General features: G+C 48.3%; 1 protein-coding gene across 1 annotated transcript in view; it reads left to right on the top strand.

Moving 5' to 3' along the window:
* WIPI2 (WD repeat domain, phosphoinositide interacting 2) overlaps window positions 1-9545 on the top strand; it is a 35582-nt gene extending 26037 nt beyond the window's left edge. Inside the window, exons 8-12 of the mRNA XM_066577238.1 lie at window positions 397-504; window positions 3159-3323; window positions 4486-4593; window positions 5533-5660; window positions 7545-9545. Of these exons, the coding sequence (XP_066433335.1) occupies window positions 397-504; window positions 3159-3323; window positions 4486-4593; window positions 5533-5660; window positions 7545-7657 (622 nt within the window). The 3' untranslated portion in view covers window positions 7658-9545. The remainder of the gene's footprint in view (window positions 1-396; window positions 505-3158; window positions 3324-4485; window positions 4594-5532; window positions 5661-7544) is intronic.
* Window positions 9546-19152: the final 9607 nt, after the last annotated feature.

Genomic DNA, 19152 nt, shown 5'->3' with positions numbered 1-19152 from the left:
TCCCTCAGACAGCGAGATAAAAGCAAGGCCGTGTCATTAAGGGGTTAAACTCGTCCGTATCGGGCTCACTGTAGACTCTACAGCTTTTCATATCCAGAAAATCCCCAACATTTACAGCAAAATGCCGTTCAGGAGACTTTATGTAGATGGGAAGGTCTCTTTCCTGCTTCAGCTCCTGCGGATGAGATCCATGTGACGGTCAGTGCTTTCTCGTCTAATTATCTAGCGCCAACATACTCCACGGCGCTGCTTATCCAGGGTCCACCAGTAGATATACTGTATATACTACAGAGCAGCAGGTCATCGTCACAAGAGCTGACCATCTATGAGCGGTTACTGTGTGATGCACTTATGTCACTGTGATCCTCGCTTGTTTTTCTCCCTCCGCGGCTTCAGGTGTGTGACAATATTCTCGCTGGCGTTCAGCATGGACGGCACATTTCTTTCTGCCTCAAGTAACACAGAGACTGTACATATATTCAAGGTGGAGACGGTCAAAGAAAAGTACGTACCCTCCTCCTCCTTCTCCTCCCAACATCCTCCCCCCCCCCTCCTCCCCCTCCCCCTTCTCCTCCCCCTTCCCCTTCTCCTCCCCCCTCTCCTCCCCCCTCTCCTCCCCCTCTCCTCCCCCTCTCCTCCCCCCTCTCCTCCCCCCTCCCTCCCCCCTCTCCTCCCCCTCCTCCTCCCCCTCCTCCTCCTCCTCCCCCTTCTCCTCCTCCTCCTCCTTCTCCTCCTCCTCCCCCTTCTCCTCCTCCTCCTCCCCCTTCTCCTCCTCCTCCTCCCCCTTCTCCTCCTCCTCCTCCCCCTTCTCCTCCTCCTCCCTCCCCCTTCTCCTCCTCCTCCTCCCCCTTCTCCTCCTCCTCCTCCCCCTTCTCCTCCTCCTCCTCCCCCTTCTCCTCCCCCTTCTCCTCCTCCTCCTCCCCCTTCTCCTCCTCCTCCTCCCCCTTCTCCTCCTCCTCCTCCCCCTTCTCCTCCTCCTCCTCCCCCTTCTCCTCCTCCTCCTCCCCCTTCTCCTCCTCCTCCTCCCCCTTCTCCTCCTCCTCCTCCCCCTTCTCCTCCTCCTCCTCCCCCTTCTCCTCCTCCTCCTCCCCTTCTCCTCCTCCTCCTCCCCCTTCTCCTCCTCCTCCTTCTCCTCCTCCTCCTCCCCTCCCCTCCCTTCTCCTCCTCCTCCCCCCTTCTCCTCCTCCTCCTCCTCCCCCTTCTCCTCCTCCTCCCCCTTCTCCTCCTCCTCCCCCTTCTCCTCCTCCTCCCCCTTCTCCTCCTCCTCCCCTTCTCCTCCTCCTCCCCCTTCTCCTCCTCCTCCTCACCCTTCTCCTCCCCCTTCTCCTCCTCCTCCTCCCCCTTCTCCTCCTCCTCCCCCTTCTCCTCCTCCTCCTCCCCCTTCTCCTCCTCCTCCTCCCCCTTCTCCTCCTCCTCCTCCTCCTCCTCCCCCTTCTCCTCCTCCTCCTCCTCCTCCTCCCCCTTCTCCTCCTCCTCCCCCTCCCCTTCTCCTCCCCCTTCTCCTCCTCCTTCTCCTCCTCCTCCTCCCCCTTCTCCTCCTCCTCCTCCTCCTCCCCCTTCTCCTCCTCCTCCTCCTCCTCCTCCTCCCCCTTCTCCTCCCTCCTCCCCTCCCCCTTCTCCTCCCCCTTCTCCTCCTCCTCCTCCCCCTTCTCCTCCTCCTCCTCCCCCTTCTCCTCCTCCTCCTCCCCCTTCTCCTCCTCCTCCTCCCCCCTTCTCCTCCTCCTCCTCCCCCTTCTCCTCCTCCTCCTCCCCCTTCTCCTCCTCCTCCTCCTCCCCCTTCCCCTCCTCCCCCTTCCCCTCCTCCTCCCCCTTCTCCTCCTCCTCCTCCTCCCCCTTCTCCTCCCCCTTCTCCTCCCCCTTCTCCTCCTCCTCCTCCTCCTCCCCCTTCTCCTCCTCCTCCTCCCCCTTCTCCTCCTCCTCCTCCCCCTTCTCCTCCTTCTCCTCCTCCTCCTCCTCCTCCCCCTTCTCCTCCTCCTCCTCCCCCTTCTCCTCCTTCTCCTCCTCCTCCTCCTCCTCCTCCTTCTCCTCCTCCCCCTTCTCCTCCTCCTCCCCCTCCCCCTTCTCCTCCTCCTCCTCCTCCTCCTCCTCCCCCTTCTCCTCCTCCTCCTCCTCCTCCTCCTCCTCCTCCTCCTCCTCCCCCTTCTCCTCCTCCTCCTCCTCCTCCCCCTTCTCCTCCTCCTCCTCCTCCTCCTCCTCCTCCTCCTCCCCCTTCTCCTCCTCCTCCTCCCCCTTCTCCTCCTCCTCCTCCCCCTTCTCCTTCTCCTCGGCTTGGCTTCTGTTTGTTGGGCTTAAACCAAACAATAAAATCGGGACATATTTGAGTAGGATTTAGTGTTGGTATTGGGCATAGCCCTCATCATATGCACGGATCTCCAGACCGCCCCCCCTCACTGTTACATCAGGACAAGGTGGTCCCCCGTCCTCTGGTGTCATCCCACATCAGTCAGGACATCTGACGGTAGAACAATCATCTCCATGAGCTCCTTTTAGTTTGTGATCTAAAAATCTACTTTGCTCAAACTCCCGCTTTCAGGCGCTCCTTTGCGTAATTTCGGATGGTCCTAGAAGGGGCCTTGAAACTTCCAGGTGATCAATTCACATTGGATCAGGCCAACTCAGGCTGTGGGCATCTCTTGGTTGGCACGTAATCCGGTGCTTCTGCCCTTCAGATCTGCAAAGCAACCACATTTTTACACTGTTAGGGGTGGGGCCGCTGTTGGTCCTGGGGCCACTAATAGGTAGGGCCGCTGTTGGTTCTGGGGCTACTAACGGGTGGTGCCACTGTTGGTAGTGGGGCCCCTAACATGGACATTTGCTATCGGGGGCACTTCAGACAAGTCTCAGTGGTTCAGATATGCGTTGAGTATCTTGTATATTGGTGCTTTCAATGTCTGCAAATTAAGTGATTGTTTGAAAAATGTACTTACTTTTTTTGTGGGGTGGGCTGTCGTACTACCTCATGCAGCATAACAGCTGGGAGTAGCCCTGCCCCCTAGACAAAGGCCAACCCAAACTCCGGCGGCAGAACCACTTTTCTGTAAACTAGTGGCACTACCATACAAGCGGCGGTATAACGGCGCCCCCATTGTTGTACTAGTATAGCTGTTATTACAAGGCTGCAGGAATGATTGTCTCACAAGTGTCTCTCTGTCCTCTAGGCCTGCGGAAGAACCAACCACCTGGACCGGTTACTTCGGAAAAGTTATTATGGCTTCCACCAGTTATTTGCCTTCTCAAGTAACTGAAATGTTCAACCAGGGCCGAGCGTTCGCCACCGTCCGCTTGCCTTTCTGCGGCCACAGAAACATCTGCTCGCTCGCAGTGTAACGTCCCATCTTACTTCATGTGTGGCTGCAGATGTATATTTTATATGTGTAGAGCAATATGGCTACAAAGTCCCACTAACTGTATGGCACACATTGAGGTTTATAGGCATCTTAGCGCCTGCGCAATGATGTATGTGTGCAGCAGCTAGTGTTACGGGAGCGAATACCCCCCTATACCTGGCGTTCTCTGCCGGGCACATAGACTTGCTAAGGTGCTTTATAAAATAATATCAAAGTACCTAAAATTGGTGACCTTGATAAGCTGGGCACGGTCCCCTCAGGAATGTGATACTGCCATCTCTACTGCATATCAAAGCCCATGATCTGCTAGTTGGCAGCCCTGATGTAGACCGTATATCCAGATACACAATGTCCTAGATATAGTTAGAGGAAAAATATATATAATCTCTGTAGGGATATGTAAAAAAATTACACCGTATATACTCGAGTATAAGCCAAGTTTTTCTGCACATTTTTTTGTGCTGAAAAAGCCCCCCTCAGCTTATCCTAAAAAACACCCACAATATTCACCTCCCAGCCGGCATCTGTTTTCCCAGCGTGATGGGCTCCCCGGTGGTGCAGCAAGCTGCTTCAGACTTCTCCCCGCTGTCATCTCCCTGGCTTGGTTTTGAATTCTCCTGCTATCAGCGCTGTGTGAGTAAGTGCTGTGATTGGATCAAGCGCCAGCCAATCACAGCCGGTGCTCGATCATTCACAGCCATTCACTGAATGGCTGTGATTGGTTTATTGAGCGCTGTCTGTGATTGGCTGGCACTTGATCCAATCACAGCGCTGACGGCGGGAGAATTTAAAACCAAGCCAGGGAGATGACGGCGGAGAGAAGTCTGAAGCAGCTTGCTGCACCGCCGGGGAGACCATCGCGCCAGGGACACAGACGTCGGCTGGGAGGTGAGTATTGTGATGTTTTTTTTGTTTTTTTACCTAGTATATAGTGGGGTATAGCTCTGTTTATACTCGGGACAATAAGTTTTACCAGTTTTTTTGTGGTAAAACTTATTGCCTCGGCTTATATTCGGGTCGGCTAATACTCGAGTATATATGGTTGGTGTCTGTGTGTCTGTGTGTATGTATAATATAGATTTAAAAAGAGTGCAAAAATTATTTAATTTTTTCTCATGCAAAAATATTTTCTATTTAGGATTCAGAAGATCCCGCGACTTCTAGTTGCTGCTGCAGATGGCTACCTGTACATCTACAACCTGGACCCACAAGAGGGTGGAGAGTGCACACTAATGAAACAACACAAGTAAGAAAGACAGCAATTGTTTTGTAAATAAAAATCTAATTAATGAAGGGAATGTTTGGGAGTGGGGGGGGGGGGGGGGTTAAACGACATCAGCCCTTATATTGATACATCTGCAGCCCAGGACATTGGATGAATGCAACACTGCTTTAGATTATATTAAGGTGAAGCAATCTGTATCCAGGAAGTAAACCTTTGTTGCAATGACTCCTCTGAGAACTAATTGAAATGAGCTTGGAATGTGGGTTTCACAGGTGCTTTGCTCATTAAATAAAGGCACACAAAGCTTGGTTACTGCCAAATCTGTTCTTTTCAAGACAGATTGGTTAATAGGAACCGCGCCTTGATTCATTTTATTTGCAGCTATAGGAAACATCTAGTGAAGGCGATTGCTGCTGAACGGAACTGGTGAAATACTTCATTCTGCCCACAGTGAGGGAAGCATTATATAGTGGCATGTGCACAAAGCAACTACATTTACTTAAATTAGGCTGATAGTAGTGGAGTACTACCGACCGCCACTCAACTCAGTTTCATCCTTACTGTGGGGGGAAGGGGGGGGGGGCAAGGAGCCCACATTGAGGAGGAAGGAGGACATAGGAACCTCATTCTCAGAGGTGAGATCCCCACTGATGAGCATTTTATCACCTGTCCTGAGTCTATTCTGTTACAATCCCTTTAAGTCTTATTGTGGCCCTTGGAGTTGTGGCTCTCAGACCCAGAAAGCCTGTGCATGTCTGTCTTTTATTCTGGTAGACAGTAATATTGTGTATGTGTGTGTTATATACCTCATATGTATACTACATACATGTATCTGGATATATTTTTTGACAGGCCAGAAAAGCAAAAAAGTTTGTGTGGAAAGTGCTGTAGTCTTAATTATGACTTCTTTCTGTAATACTGCTGATGCTTTTCATTTTTTTTATTTTTTTTTTAATACAGGTTAGATGGGAGCATGGAACCTGCCAATGAAATCTTAGAGTCTGCATCACACGATAGACCGTTTGTTTCAAAGAACTATAGTGCTGCAGCAACAAAAGATGCCTACTCAACATCCCCAACAAGTCATGGTATGGCCCCAGTTAACCGGTAGCTCTAGTAAATGAATCTTGTGTGTGTATATGTAAATCTCATCAATATTTGGTGTGGCCGCACTTTGCCTTCACAACAGCATCATTTCTAGGGACACTTGCACATAGTTTTGCAGGCACCCTGCAGGGCGGTTGTTCCAGACATCTTGGAGAACTAAGCCCAGATCTTCTGTGGATGTCGGCTCGCTCCGATCCTTCTGTATCTTCACATAATCCCAGACAGACTGGATGATGTGAGGTCAGGGCCAAATCGTCACTTCCAGGACTCCCTGTTCTTTACACTGAAGATACTTGTTAATGACAGTAGCTGGATGTTTGGGGTCGTCGTCCTGCTGCAGAATACATGTTGAGCCAATCGGACGCCTCACTGATGGTATTACATGATGGATAAGTATCTGCCTGTATTTCTCAACGTTGACACCATTAAGTCTAACTAATTTCCCAACTCCATTTGCTGAAATGCGGCCCCAAACTTGCACGGAACCTGCGCCATTCTTCACTGCTGCCTGCAGACAAACATTGTACTGCTTTCCACCATGCTTCACTGCTGCCTGCAGACACTTATTGTACTGTTTCCACCATGCTTCACTGCTGCATGCAGACACTCATTATTGTACCGCTCTCCCCCATGCTTCACTGCTGCCTGCAGACACTCATTATTGTACCGCTCTCCACCATGCTTCACTGCTGCCTGCAGACACTCATTAATGTACCGCTCTCCCCCATGCTTCACTGCTGCCTGCAGACATTTATTATTGTACTGCTTTCCAGCCCGTCACCAAGCAAACTGCCTTCTATTGCAGCCAAATATTTCTCATTTTGACTCCCCTGTCGAGAGCACCTGCTGCCATTTTTTCTGCACTACAATTCCTATGTTTTAGTGCATAGTTGGGTCGCTTGGCCTTGTTTGTACATGAAAGGTATGGCTTTTTGGTCACAGTTCTTCCATGAAGACCACTTCTGTCCAAGCTCCTCCGAAAAGTAGATGGGTGTACCCAGGTCCCACTGCTTTCTGCCAGTCCTGAGCTTCTAGTACTGCTGGATATCTTCCGATTTGCGAAGTGCATCTTTCCTTGTCTGACTGCTGTGTCCTCAGTGGTGCCCTTTTTCTTTGTGCTTCTTCAAAAGAGCCTAAAAAGCACCTCTTGAGACCCCAGTCTGCTTTTAAATTTTTTTCCTGGAAGAGACCTTGTTGATACGATATAACTACCTTGTGTCTTGTGGCTGTCCTCAGTCTTGCCATAGTGTATGACCTGTGACATGAAGCGGTCTTCCACAACCTCACCTTTGTGGCAGAGGTTGCCTGTTCCTCACCCAGTTTTTAGTCTCCTACAAGTCTGTTTCAGTTAATGATTGTGTTTCAGCTTAATGAAAATGATGATTATCATCACTTATTTGGTATAATTGGTTAATCCTACAAAATGTGTGCGAGTGTCCCTAGAAGAACCGAGTCTGTTTTGGAGGTGAAGGGCGTCACACCAAATATTGATGTCATTTACATTTCTCTTTTGTTCAGACACACTATTTTGTTAATTGACAATCAGATCCCTTCCAGTTCTACCGTTCTGTGATTCTTTTTTCTAATACCTCATCTGTCTCCCCTCGGCGTGTGCCTTCAACTAATATACAATACTGTATTGTACTTTGTGGACATTCTTGTGTATTGCCCAATTTTGTGTCATGGTACTAGATGACGTATATTTCATATTTGTTGCAAGGGATTTCCACTTTTTACATAACTTTCATACCAGGATCGTAAAGTTAAGAATTCTGTAACAGATTCTGCATCTTGTCTTCTGTCACGCAGCTAAAAGCACTAAAAAAGACCGATTTAATGAATATTCTGTGTATGTTTTTGTGCAGCCTTTTCCGACGAGCTTGGAGCTGTCGGCGGGACAAACTTAGAAGATGAAACCCATGCTCTCCGCCTGGATGAAGACAGTGAGAACCCACCCATGGTCTTGAGGACGGAGTGAAATGACTGAGCTGTTCCTCAGCATAGGCACAGAACTACAAGATGATGTTTCGGGGTCTCTTGTGTTTGCTGCTATGGACTAATTTAGGGATCAGGAAAGATACACTTTCGATACACTTAAAAAGTTCTGCAAAATACAAGTGGGTTATTTTTAACAGTGGGAGAAATTCTGATATTTTCACTTCACTTTCAATGCAATTTTTAGCTCTTTTGGTTGCCAAAATCCGAGATGGTCTGTTGCTTAGCATGCTGCTTTGTGCCAACCAAACTTAGAAAGATAGAAACTGCTGAATTAATTTAACTTTTTGATCCTTTTAAATCCTGTACATGTATAAAAAAATATATATCGTGTGTGTATATATGTATGTATATTGTGTGGCTAAAGTGAAAAGACATACTGATTAGCCAGGTGACGCAAGTTACCCTACATCCCCCAGCTTATGTGTTTGGGTCTGCAACAGTTTTTCTTAAAGGGGACCTCTTACATTGAGCATGGCCGCTGATGTTATAGAAGGAGCTGAGCAGATTCATATAGTTGATAATTTTGTGGATTTAAAGGGGTTCTCTGCCCCTTTTGTAACTAACCTGATCCCTGGATAGGCCATCAGTTCTTGATGGACAAGGGGCTGCCATTCAGGACCCCATCCATCGGCTGATCGTCCAGCCCGCTGTTCAGTGCAGCAAGCTGGACATCATCAGCAGTGGTCAGAGGAGGGAGACTGCTTCACGCCCATTGAAATAAATGGAAGCGCCGCGCTGCTCTGATACTTCCTGCTTAGGACAGGATGTGACATCTTGACTGTTGTTCTAAGCAGGAAGTGTAGGAGTATTGACAGCAGCCTGGATGCTCAGCTGATGAAGAGGGTCCCGAGCAGTGGAACCCCATCCATCAACTGGATGGCCTAACCAGGGAACAGGTCATCCGTTAAAAACAGGCAGAAACCCCCTTTAATTCTTTTAAATGCTGCTCTTTTTGAGCTTAGGGGTCCAGTGAATGGTCCTATATAATGACTGACAGCTATACATGTATAGTCATATAGGGAAGGTTGATAGTATCACCTCCTGGACTCCTGTCAGCCGTGACTGTACAAATGCACATAGCTGTCAATCACTATGTAGGATCACCTACAGGACTCCGAAGTATAGAAAGAACTAGGATTTGAATGAATTAAATACAAGTTATGCTGAATATATCAGTCTGCTCCCCTCCCCCTCCTGTAGAACATGCTGCCTGCTGGTCAGACCTGATGTCCAACATGACATGTTCCCTTTAGGTTGGATACAGACATGTAACGTGTAAAGATCTGACATTTTGGTTCTGTTCACCAAACCAAATATGTATTGGATTCCTTTCACAAACAGTGCCACATCAGTCCACAGGTTCTGTGTAGTATTACAGCTCAGCCCTGTTCACCCCAGTGCAGCCTAGTTGCAATTCCAATCTATGGACTAGGGTGGCGCTGATTTTGAAAGAAAGCAGCCATGTTTTCTAATCCTTTTCATCCTCTTTAATGGAGTTGGTTGTGATATTGGGGGGGGGAAGGAGCCTTTGTCTCCCAACCCCTAAAACAGCACCACTCTTGCCCACGGGTTGTGTCTGTTATTGCAGCTAACCCTACCGGTACGTAAACAGGAATGAGCTGCGTTACCACGTGGTATTTATATGCCCTATCCCATAAAAAGGAACTTTGCTGACTAGTGGCCTCGATCTGAAGACCCCACAAGTCCGTAAATAATGTAGGGGTTGATTGGTGGGGCTTATGTTTAAACAGAATCTGTGATTGGATTCGCTGGTAGCACTGCAGGCTTCTGATAAAGCCCTCGGAGTAACTCGGCATAGGTGGTTTCAGGCCAAGTATTGGCTGTCGGATAACAATCTTCATCACTGCCGGTTTAATGCAATAAGACGACGTCCAGGGAGAAAAATGCATTTACCTGTCCCTGATCACTCTGGCTTCGGCTTCTCTTTGTACATCGGGTGCAGGTTGTTTCTCTTAAATTTACTTAATAAAAGGTCATTTTTATGGGATAGAGACACGAATACTATTTACATCTCCCACCACCGATTTGGGGTTTTACCAGACCCTTGATTTGTCTGACACCAGTGTGACCTCTGTAATGGAGATGGTAGATATACCATTTACTTTGGCAGTAGCTTCCCTTGAATATAAATATAATATATAAAAATTTTATTTTCTTCCTTCTAAATACATTTGCTGATTTTTGTACACGATGTTGACAATAATATTTGGACACACATAGAAGGTAATGAATAGAGATGAGCGAGCATACTCGCTAAGGGCAATTGCCCGAGCAAGCATTGCCCTTAGCGAGTACCTGCCCGCTCGAGAGACAAGGTTCGGGTGTCGGTGCGGGGAAGCAGTGAGTAGCGGCAGTAAGCAGGGGGGAGAGAGGGAGAGAGAGATCTCCCCTCCGTTTCTCCCTGCGCGCCGCCAGCACCCGAACCTTTTTTCTCGAGCGGGCAGGTACTCGCTAAGGGCAATGCTCGCTCGAGCAATTGCCCTTAGCGAGTATGCTGGCTCATCACTAGTAATGAAATTCCATTTTATTCTCATTTTTCCATCCAGTGTTGGGGTGGCTTTGACCTCAATGACGGCAGTCCCCCTCTGTGGCCGTTTCCCACCACATTGCCATAGATATGTGGAGGGATTTGTCTCCATTCCTCAAGGAGCTTCAGATAGTGATGTTGGGCGTACACAGAAATGGGGTCTAATTTATCCCAAAGATGCTCGATAAGATTAAGATCTGACTTTGGGCCTTCCAATGAAGTTTGCAGACGTTTTGCTCCTCAAACCAAGCCTCCACGCTGCGTGCCGTATGACATGGGTCTCGGTCGTGTTTGTAGAGACACTGAGCTTTACTATAGACTTGCCACAGGGTAGATAATGCCACATTGTCCAGAATGTCTCTGTACCCATTGGTGTTGAGAGATGTCTTCACTATAACCAACGGTTCTAGTCCTTCCCAGCAGAAACCCCCCACACCATAACAGAACCTCCTCCAAACTGCACCGTTTGGACGATGCAGCCGCGTAAAAATCGCTCTCAAGGCAACCGCCCCATCCAAGTGCCGCCATCCGATCAGAAGATGGTGGACTGTGATTTATCTGTCCACAACACTTGCTTCCACTCACGTACAATCCGGCGGTCCGAGCCCCATCACAGGCGCCACTGTATATTCACTGCTGTAATGTGTGCAGCCGCTCGTCCATGGTAACCCTTCACATGCCGTTCTCTACACATGGTTCTGGTACTAATGGATGTTCCCATGTCCTGCAAACGTTCTGAGTGAGGCCAGACGATATGTGTGATGTCTTCACAGATCATACAAGGCTTTGTTGTCTACGTTCTGTCAGTTTAGGAGGTCTCCCCAACGGGGCTGCACCGCCTACACCGGTTGCTTCAATTTTCCAATAACATTACCAACGATAGACCTTGGAAGGTCCACAAGTGTTGCAATGTTCCATACTAATTGGTTGGTAACATCCTACCATCAGACCCAGTCATCATCTGTATACCTGGTGAAATTCCCCCACCAGACCCCGTTGTCAGCTCTCCACCTGGGGCCATCCCCACAACCGAACCCCATTGTCAGCTCTCCAGCTGGTGAAATCTCCCCGCAAGACCCTGTTGTCAGCTATCCACCTAGTGACATCCCCCCACCAGACCCCAATTATCAGCTCTACACATGGTGACATCCCCAACCAGACCCCGTTGTCAGCTTTCCACCTGGTGACATGCCGCCAGACCCAGTTGTCAGCTCTCCACCTGGTGGCATCCTCTCTGCCAGACCCCATTGGCAGTTCTACATCTGGTGGCATCCCACCACCAAACACCGTTGTCAGCTACACACCTGGTGAAACCCCCACACCAGAGCCCGTTGTCAGCTCTACACCTGATGACATTTCCCCATCAGACCTGTTGTCAGCTCTATACCTGGTGACATCCCCCTGCCAGACCCCGTTGTCAGCTCTACACCTGGTGACATCCCCCCACTAAGCGCTGTTGTCAGCTCTACACCTGGTGACATCCCACCAGACCCTGTTGTCAGTTCACTACCTGGTGACACCCCACCACCACCACCAGACCCGGTTGGCAGCTCTTCACCTGGTGACACCCCCCCACCAGACCCGGTTGGCAGATCTCCACCTGGGGCCAACCCCACGACCAGAGCCCGTTGTCAGCTCCCGACCTGGTAACATCCCACCGCCAGACCCCGTTGGCAGCTCTACACCTGGTGACATCCCACCGTCAGACCCCGTTGGCAGCTCTACACCTGGTGACATCCCACCGTCAGACTCTATTGTCAACTCTCCACCTGGTGGCATCCTCCCTGCTAGACCCCATTGTCAGCTCTACATCTGGTGGCATCCCACTGCCAGACACCGTTATCAGCTCTACACCTGGTGGCATCCCACCACCAGACCCCGTTGTCAGCTCTTCACCTGGTGACACCCCCCACCAGACCCGGTTGGCAGATCTCCATCTGGGGCCAACCCCACCATCCAACCCCGTTGTCAGCTCCCCACCTGGTAACATCCCACCACCAGACCCTGTTGGCAGCTCTACACCTGGTGACATCCCCAACCAGACCCCGTTGTCAGCCCTCCACCTGGTGACATCCCACCGTCAGACCCCGTTGTCAGCTCTCCACCTCCTGACATCCCACCGTCAGACTCTGTGGTCAGCTCTCCACCTACTTTTGTCTACATGGTGTATAGTGTAATACAAAGTGCATTTAATACTGGGAGGTCAAAATGGATTATTACTATGTGGTGAAACACATGTTTTTAAAGGTAAAACATTTGTTACCAGTTTACTTTGCTCTTGGGTATTCCCGTATTGTTTGCCTATATCATCAGTCATTGTATCCATCCCTTCAGCTATATAGTTTGCAGCAGTACCTTAAAGTGATTCTATTATCAACAGGCCCTTCTCGACTCTTGGCTCTTATGGTTGCCTCAGCATCCAATAGTTTTTTGTAACTCTATATCTTCCCCCCCCTCCTTGCTGATTTTAGTGTAGTGTAACACGTTATTGATAGTATCACTTTTTATAGCAGTTCTTTTTTACAGCCAAGACCAGTTTCACACAGGCGATGTGATATGGCATCGGTGGTCCGTGCAATATCGCTGCGGTTTCTTGCGGCGCTACATCTTCTCCCCAGTTCTCAGCACTGGTCTTCAGGCATGTCTTCTGGCCAGGGAATGGAAAATCTCCAACTCCAGGAAGTAACCACCCACCTGACACATTCACATTCAAACTGACATTGGCAGTGAGCAGTGGGGACCATCCTCTTGACACATTCACAGCTGTGGAAACTGAAGCCAAGTCTTTACACCAGAATGGGAGGGAGTAGGGCTGCTGCTGCTGCAAGGCTACACAGCTGACCTTGCTAACATGAGGCCATGGCAGCTCCTCTTTAAATGGTTTGGCCATAGGGTTGTGCTCCATAGAAGTGAATGGAAGCTGAGCTGCAATGCTTCCTTATCCTATGGCCAATCCTCATCAATACTTGATTGGTGGGGGTCTGCTGCCCAGAACCTCTGCCGATCAGCTGTTTGCCAGACTGCTATCATAGATATCAGCGCTGGAAGCAGACAGCTCTGTTCACTTTGCCGTGGCCTGCGTTGGTACTGCAGGTACTGTTCCTAATCACCTATCTTGGCAATTCTTTAATAATATAATCTTCTGGCTTTAGCTATAGCATACATGTACATTATATACCTTGTCCTGTACATAATAATTGCACATAGTTGCAGCCAGTCTTGCGACTTTGTGGCGACACAAAATCATGTTATCACCACGAGAAAACACAATGATATCGCATGGATACCCCTCTACCAAGCACTGGTTGTCTCTTCCAGGTTAAGTGGGAAGCCGGTACTTCTGCCTTCGTACTTCTTAGCGGGCCATACAAAATGACATGGTGGCCTGTATCTGTAGCGGGAGCCAGCTATGACTGACAGTTAGCCTCCCACTGCAACAGTGACGAATCAGTGAGAACATTTGTTAACCTCTTACATGCCGTTACATGTATAGCGTTCACAGATAGTGGGTACTCCCTCTGTGATGTCATCGGCCCTCCGCCATGTAATTGCGAAGGGCCAACAACCAGACAATGGCATCCGGGTCAGCCTGTAATTACTATGATTAGCGATAATACATTGCAGTACTTCTGTACTGCAATGTATTATCACTAATCATATTCTTCTAAATATGACATCAATAAATTAACACCAGATGAAGCTTAAAGTAACTGAGATTGGAGAAATATTCCCGGAATCAAGGAAATTGAGATAAACTGGATAACTGTTGTACCTAAAATAACCCGGGGCAGATTGAACCGAAGGTTGTAAATAAGAGTCTACTGATTGAGACAATCTTTCGTAAAGGGACCCGATTCCAGAAATAATGGGACGAATGTGTGTTTGAATGTTTTCTTATGTCCCTTTTGGAACCATAGACCGAGGAACCAATAAATATTCTATTCATTTAGATTAAATAACCGGAGACAGTATCTATGAGTGCCGTAGAAAAATGTCCGTGAGATCCCCCTGCAACTTGCAATATGTATCGCAATCCGATAACATGGATATGTATAACCTGATTATAATACAAATTATGGAACAATCGGACGCTGATAGAAACTCCTGAGAGTAGACTGTAGTTGCACATAGTAGTTGGAACTTTTTGTATCCGTTACCCGCTCAGGATCATATGCTGATCAATCTACATTTCAAGTGTGTTGTAGTCCCACCAGGTTCTAAGTTCATTTGATAGCAATTTTTCCAGCTTAACCATTAACTATCTCACTTTTGTAGACTCCATATTAGTACTGGTTGTATCACACACCTCGGCGGGTTTTGTGAAGCAAGCCGCATTCCGCTGCAAATCCTTGAAGGCTTTCCTGCCAGCATTTTATGGCATTGGCTTTTTGAGTCATCAGAGAGTCCAAATGGTCAGTGTCTATAATACTGATATAAACAAGGGAATGTATTTTATATAACTGTCACTGACCGTATCGAGGAAATAGAAGAAGCCGGTCAACTGCAAACAAACGTTAAGAAATCCCTCCTACGTACATGCCACATATACTCGTCTCCTCGGTGGATTACTGCCAGCTCAGGTGTGGTGCAAGCTCTCAAGGAAGTACCTACTGTATCTCCATTTAAAGTGTTTTCAGAAAAACCATCATAGACTACATGCCACCGAAGGAAACATTCCAGCTCAAGGAGCTAACATCTGAAGTCGTTATTAAAGTTGAATAAAGCAAGTATATAGGCAAACAGACCGTGGATCACATGTATTCACACTGCTAATGTGTTTCGAACTCGATAGTTCTTATTCATTGGATGTACCGACTGAACAAAGTACCCCTTATTTAAAATAAAGGCCAACCAATTGGTCTGCTTTGACTCAGATGGATGAAAAGCATGGGGACACACTAAGAAGGGGACGAAATTCAATTTTATTCACATTTTTTAATTGTTGGGCTGCCTTTGGCCTCAATGACTGCAGTAACTCTCCCTCCTAGGCATGCTTTTAACCAAATTCTGATTCTAAACAGAGGATGGATTGGAGGAGTTACTGCTGCTGAGAACTACTGAAAGCAAACAAAGAAGCGAGGATGGGAGCTTGCGAGGATGGTTTAAGGCCTTATGTCCACTAGGAAATTCGGGCCCGCGTGGATTCTCCATGCAGAATCCTGCAGCAGGTCCCTCCTTTCCCGGGGACATGAGGCGTGAAAATAGATTTTTCTCACCTGTCCGGACGCTGCGGGTTCCTGTCCATCGCGGCCGGATCTTCTTTCTCTCTGCCCGGCGCATGCGCTCGGCGTGCCGCGCGCATGTGCCGTGCACTCTTTTTTCAATTTTATTTTATTTTTGAACTGCTCTCCCGCGCCGGAGAGCAGAAATTCAGCTGCGGGTGTACCGCGGGACCGGACAGCTTCCATAGGCTTCTATGGAAGCCTGCGGGAGACCCACAGAAAATGGAGCATACTGCGTTTTCTCTCACGTGCGGATGCAAATTTCAATTTAATTGCCCACGGATGGCCAATGGATCCCTATGGGCAAAATTGAATGCGGATTCTGCAGCGGAATCCGCAATTCAATTTTGCTAGTGGACATGAGGCCTCCATTAAAGTCAATGGAAGCTGTCTGATCCGCGGCATTTCCGCAATGGCATTGCGGAAAGGTTGTGGATTCTGCATCATCGCTAGGCGATGGCACGGGAAAAGCAGGAGTTTAAAAAAAAACAACCTGTACCGATCATGTCCGACGGCTCGCCGTGCAGAGCATCCGCAGTGCAGATGAAAACGAATGTGACGAGGTACACACGGACGCTGCTGCTCGCAGGGCCGCATTCCGCTGCGGGATTCTGCATGCGTAATCCGGCTGTGACGTGTGCAGGAGCCCTAAAACTGGGTGGAATCTCTGCTTAGTTTTGTTTGTATTTATTTATTTGTGCTTTATATCAAGTCCCAGTGATCTTATAGTGTATACATTGTAGCTATATACATCTTCCCTAGAGGTTAGTGCTGGCGGGGTATATTGGGGGATTACATTCTTATATTTAAAAACACATATTTTTACATTGAACACCCTACCAAACTATGTGTTTTTAAGTCTCCAGTGCCTTGCACTGCTGATTGAGGGTGGGGTTAACTAATTAAGGTGTGATAAATTGCATTTGCTGAATTTGCTGTGTCCTTTCCAAACAGCAGATTCACTGGTGGAGTAACTGTTAACGCTTTATTCCCACGAGTGTATATCAGCCGTTCGTTTTCACGGTTGGCCGATATATGCTGTGATCTGATGCATGTGATTCCAATGCATCAGATCACATGGCCATATTCCTGAGACGTAAAAGTGCCCGGCTGGGCCAATATAGCATCGGGCGTTTTTACATCGGGCCCAAAAGATAGTCCTGGAACTATCTTTTGGGCCGGAATACGTTGGCTGCTGCATGGGCTCCTATGGGAGGTGGCTGCTAAACTCCCTTCCTTTGCGATCCTCTCCCCTTGTTCTTTGCTATAGGAGGGGCGGGGCTAAGCACCATCCATCCCGCCTCCTCCCATTTCTGGCTCCGCCCCCTCTCCGCACCTTATCCGCAGCCAGCAATGGGAGGAGGCGGGGCAGGGCTGCGCTTAGCTTCGCCCCCATCCCACAAAGAACGAGTGGGGAGGAGAGCAGAGGTGAGCCTGCAAAGAGGACGGAGGGAAAAGAGGCGACGGCATGGTGACCTCAGTGTATATGTGCCGGGGCCCATGCCATGTGAACGGGCGCACAAACGGTAGATTTGTGCGCCCATTCACGAGCTTCTACGCCCCAGATGGTAGCATATATCGGCTGGCCGATATAAGTTCGTGGGAACAAAGCCCAAGAGCTACTTAAAGCTAACAAGACAACGAGGGTGGTTGCTTTAAGTGTCTGTGACTTAAGATTGGATGGCTTTAGATCCGGGGATTATAGAAGGGAGTCACTAATATCTATTTAGTGTTATTTTTCATTTTTATAAGTTATTTGTTTTTTATCTCTATTATCCCCATCTAGAATGTTCTCCATGACTGACAGTGCCGCCCAGTGTACAGCTTGTGCCATGTATACAGTCCTTTAACAATCGTTCGAGGGTGCGTACTCTTGTACGAAATGTGAGCACTTTTGTTGCACTTTTGGAAGCCCAGATCCTGCATCTAAATGAGCAGCTTGCAACACTGAGATCGACTGACAATAAAGAAAGGAGTTTGCTGCTCACTGAGCACTCACTGGGGTAGATGTGGGGGGTGGATGGTAGTTCGGGAGAGCAGAATAAGCAGGCAGCTAGCTCGGTGACAGAATGAGGGGCAGAGGGAAGAGATCCAGGGAGGCGAATTCTGAACTGGCACAACCTTACAAGTTTGCAAAGTTGGCAGATGAGGAGAATATCATTACAGGATAAGTTCTGCTGCAACACGACATGCCCTCTGACCGTTAGGGCAATGTTTGCTCCAGTAAGAAGGGAAGTGAAAGCACAGGGCAGGCCAGACAAGTCCTGGTAGTGGGGACTTGATTATTAAGGGGACAGGGCAATCTACCACAAAGACTGGGATTGTCGAACAGTGTGTTGTCTTCCTGGCACTCCAGTTTGATACATCGTGGATCAGGTTGATAGATTACTGTAGGGGGCTGGTGAGGACCCAGCAGTCATTGTGCACATTGATAGGTGGAAAGTCCTTAAAAATTATTTCAGCTACCTAGGATGTAATTTTAGGGCAAGGACCTCCAAAGTAGTATATTCTGAAATACTACCTCTACCACGTGTCACACAAGAAAGGCAGTGGAAGAACAGAGAGGTAAGGAAGTGGCTCAAGAGTTGGTGTAGGAAAGAGGGATTTGAGTTCCAGGGGAACTCGTCCATCTTTGCTATTGGCTACAAGTTCTACCACAGGGATGGGCTGCATCTCAATGGGGAGCATGCAGCTGCGTTGGGGATAAAAAATGGCTAGAAAGTTGGAAGAGTGTTTAAACTATGGACTGGGGGGAGGGCAACCATAGAGATAGAGGGAAAAGTAGTGTAGACAGTGATCTGGAACTAAGTGATGAAAATGGGGGTGGAGCAGTGGGAGCAGTTAGAATTGGCAGAACAGTTAATAGTGATACATTTAAAATAAAAAATAACCAAAAGCCTCTAAATAGTATAATTCTAGTATTGAAAACAAAAATGGGAATTCTGTCCCATTGAAAACACTGGGCGATTCGTTCTGAGGAACGCAAAAATATAGGACATGGGGTATATATTGGTACATGATTTGTGCATCTCGAAACGAACAAATCTACACAAACACACAAGTGATTTTCTTGGCCGCGTGAACGCAGCCTGAGGATGTGGTGATGGAGAACTCACTACAAGAGTTAAGGAGGAGCCTGGAATTTTTTCTCTAAAATGAGAAAAACTGGCTTCTACCTCATTGGGGCTCTTTGCCTTCCTCTGGATCAACATTGGGGAAAAACAGGCTGAACTGGATTGACATATGTCTTTTTTTCAACTCACACCCTTACTATGTATGGAGGGATTTGCCTTCATTCCTGGACGAGAGCTTTAGATATTGATTAGTGATGTGGGGATGATGTGTACGTTGGGGTGTGCAGATAGGGCATTATAGTTCGTCCCGGATTCTCAATGGGATTGAGATCCGTACTTTGGGCTGGCCAAATAAGTTTGCAGACGTTCTGCTCTCAAACCAAGCCTCAACACTGTGCTGTATGACATGGCTCTCGGTCATGTTGGTAGACACAGAGCTGTACCAAAGTATTACCACAGGGTAGGTGATGCCACATTTTCCAGAATGTCTCTGTACCCGTTGGTGGTGAGGATGGACTTCACTATAACCAATGGCTCTAGTCTTCATCAGCAGAAACCCCCACACTATAAAAGAACCTCCTCCAAATTTACCCGTTGGGATGAAGTAGTCACATAGAAACTGCTCTCCAGG

Source organism: Eleutherodactylus coqui, chromosome 8 (genome assembly GCF_035609145.1).
Source record: "Eleutherodactylus coqui strain aEleCoq1 chromosome 8, aEleCoq1.hap1, whole genome shotgun sequence".
In the NCBI taxonomy this organism is placed as follows: domain Eukaryota; kingdom Metazoa; phylum Chordata; class Amphibia; order Anura; family Eleutherodactylidae; genus Eleutherodactylus; species Eleutherodactylus coqui.
This window is presented reverse-complemented; position numbering and strand designations above follow the sequence as displayed.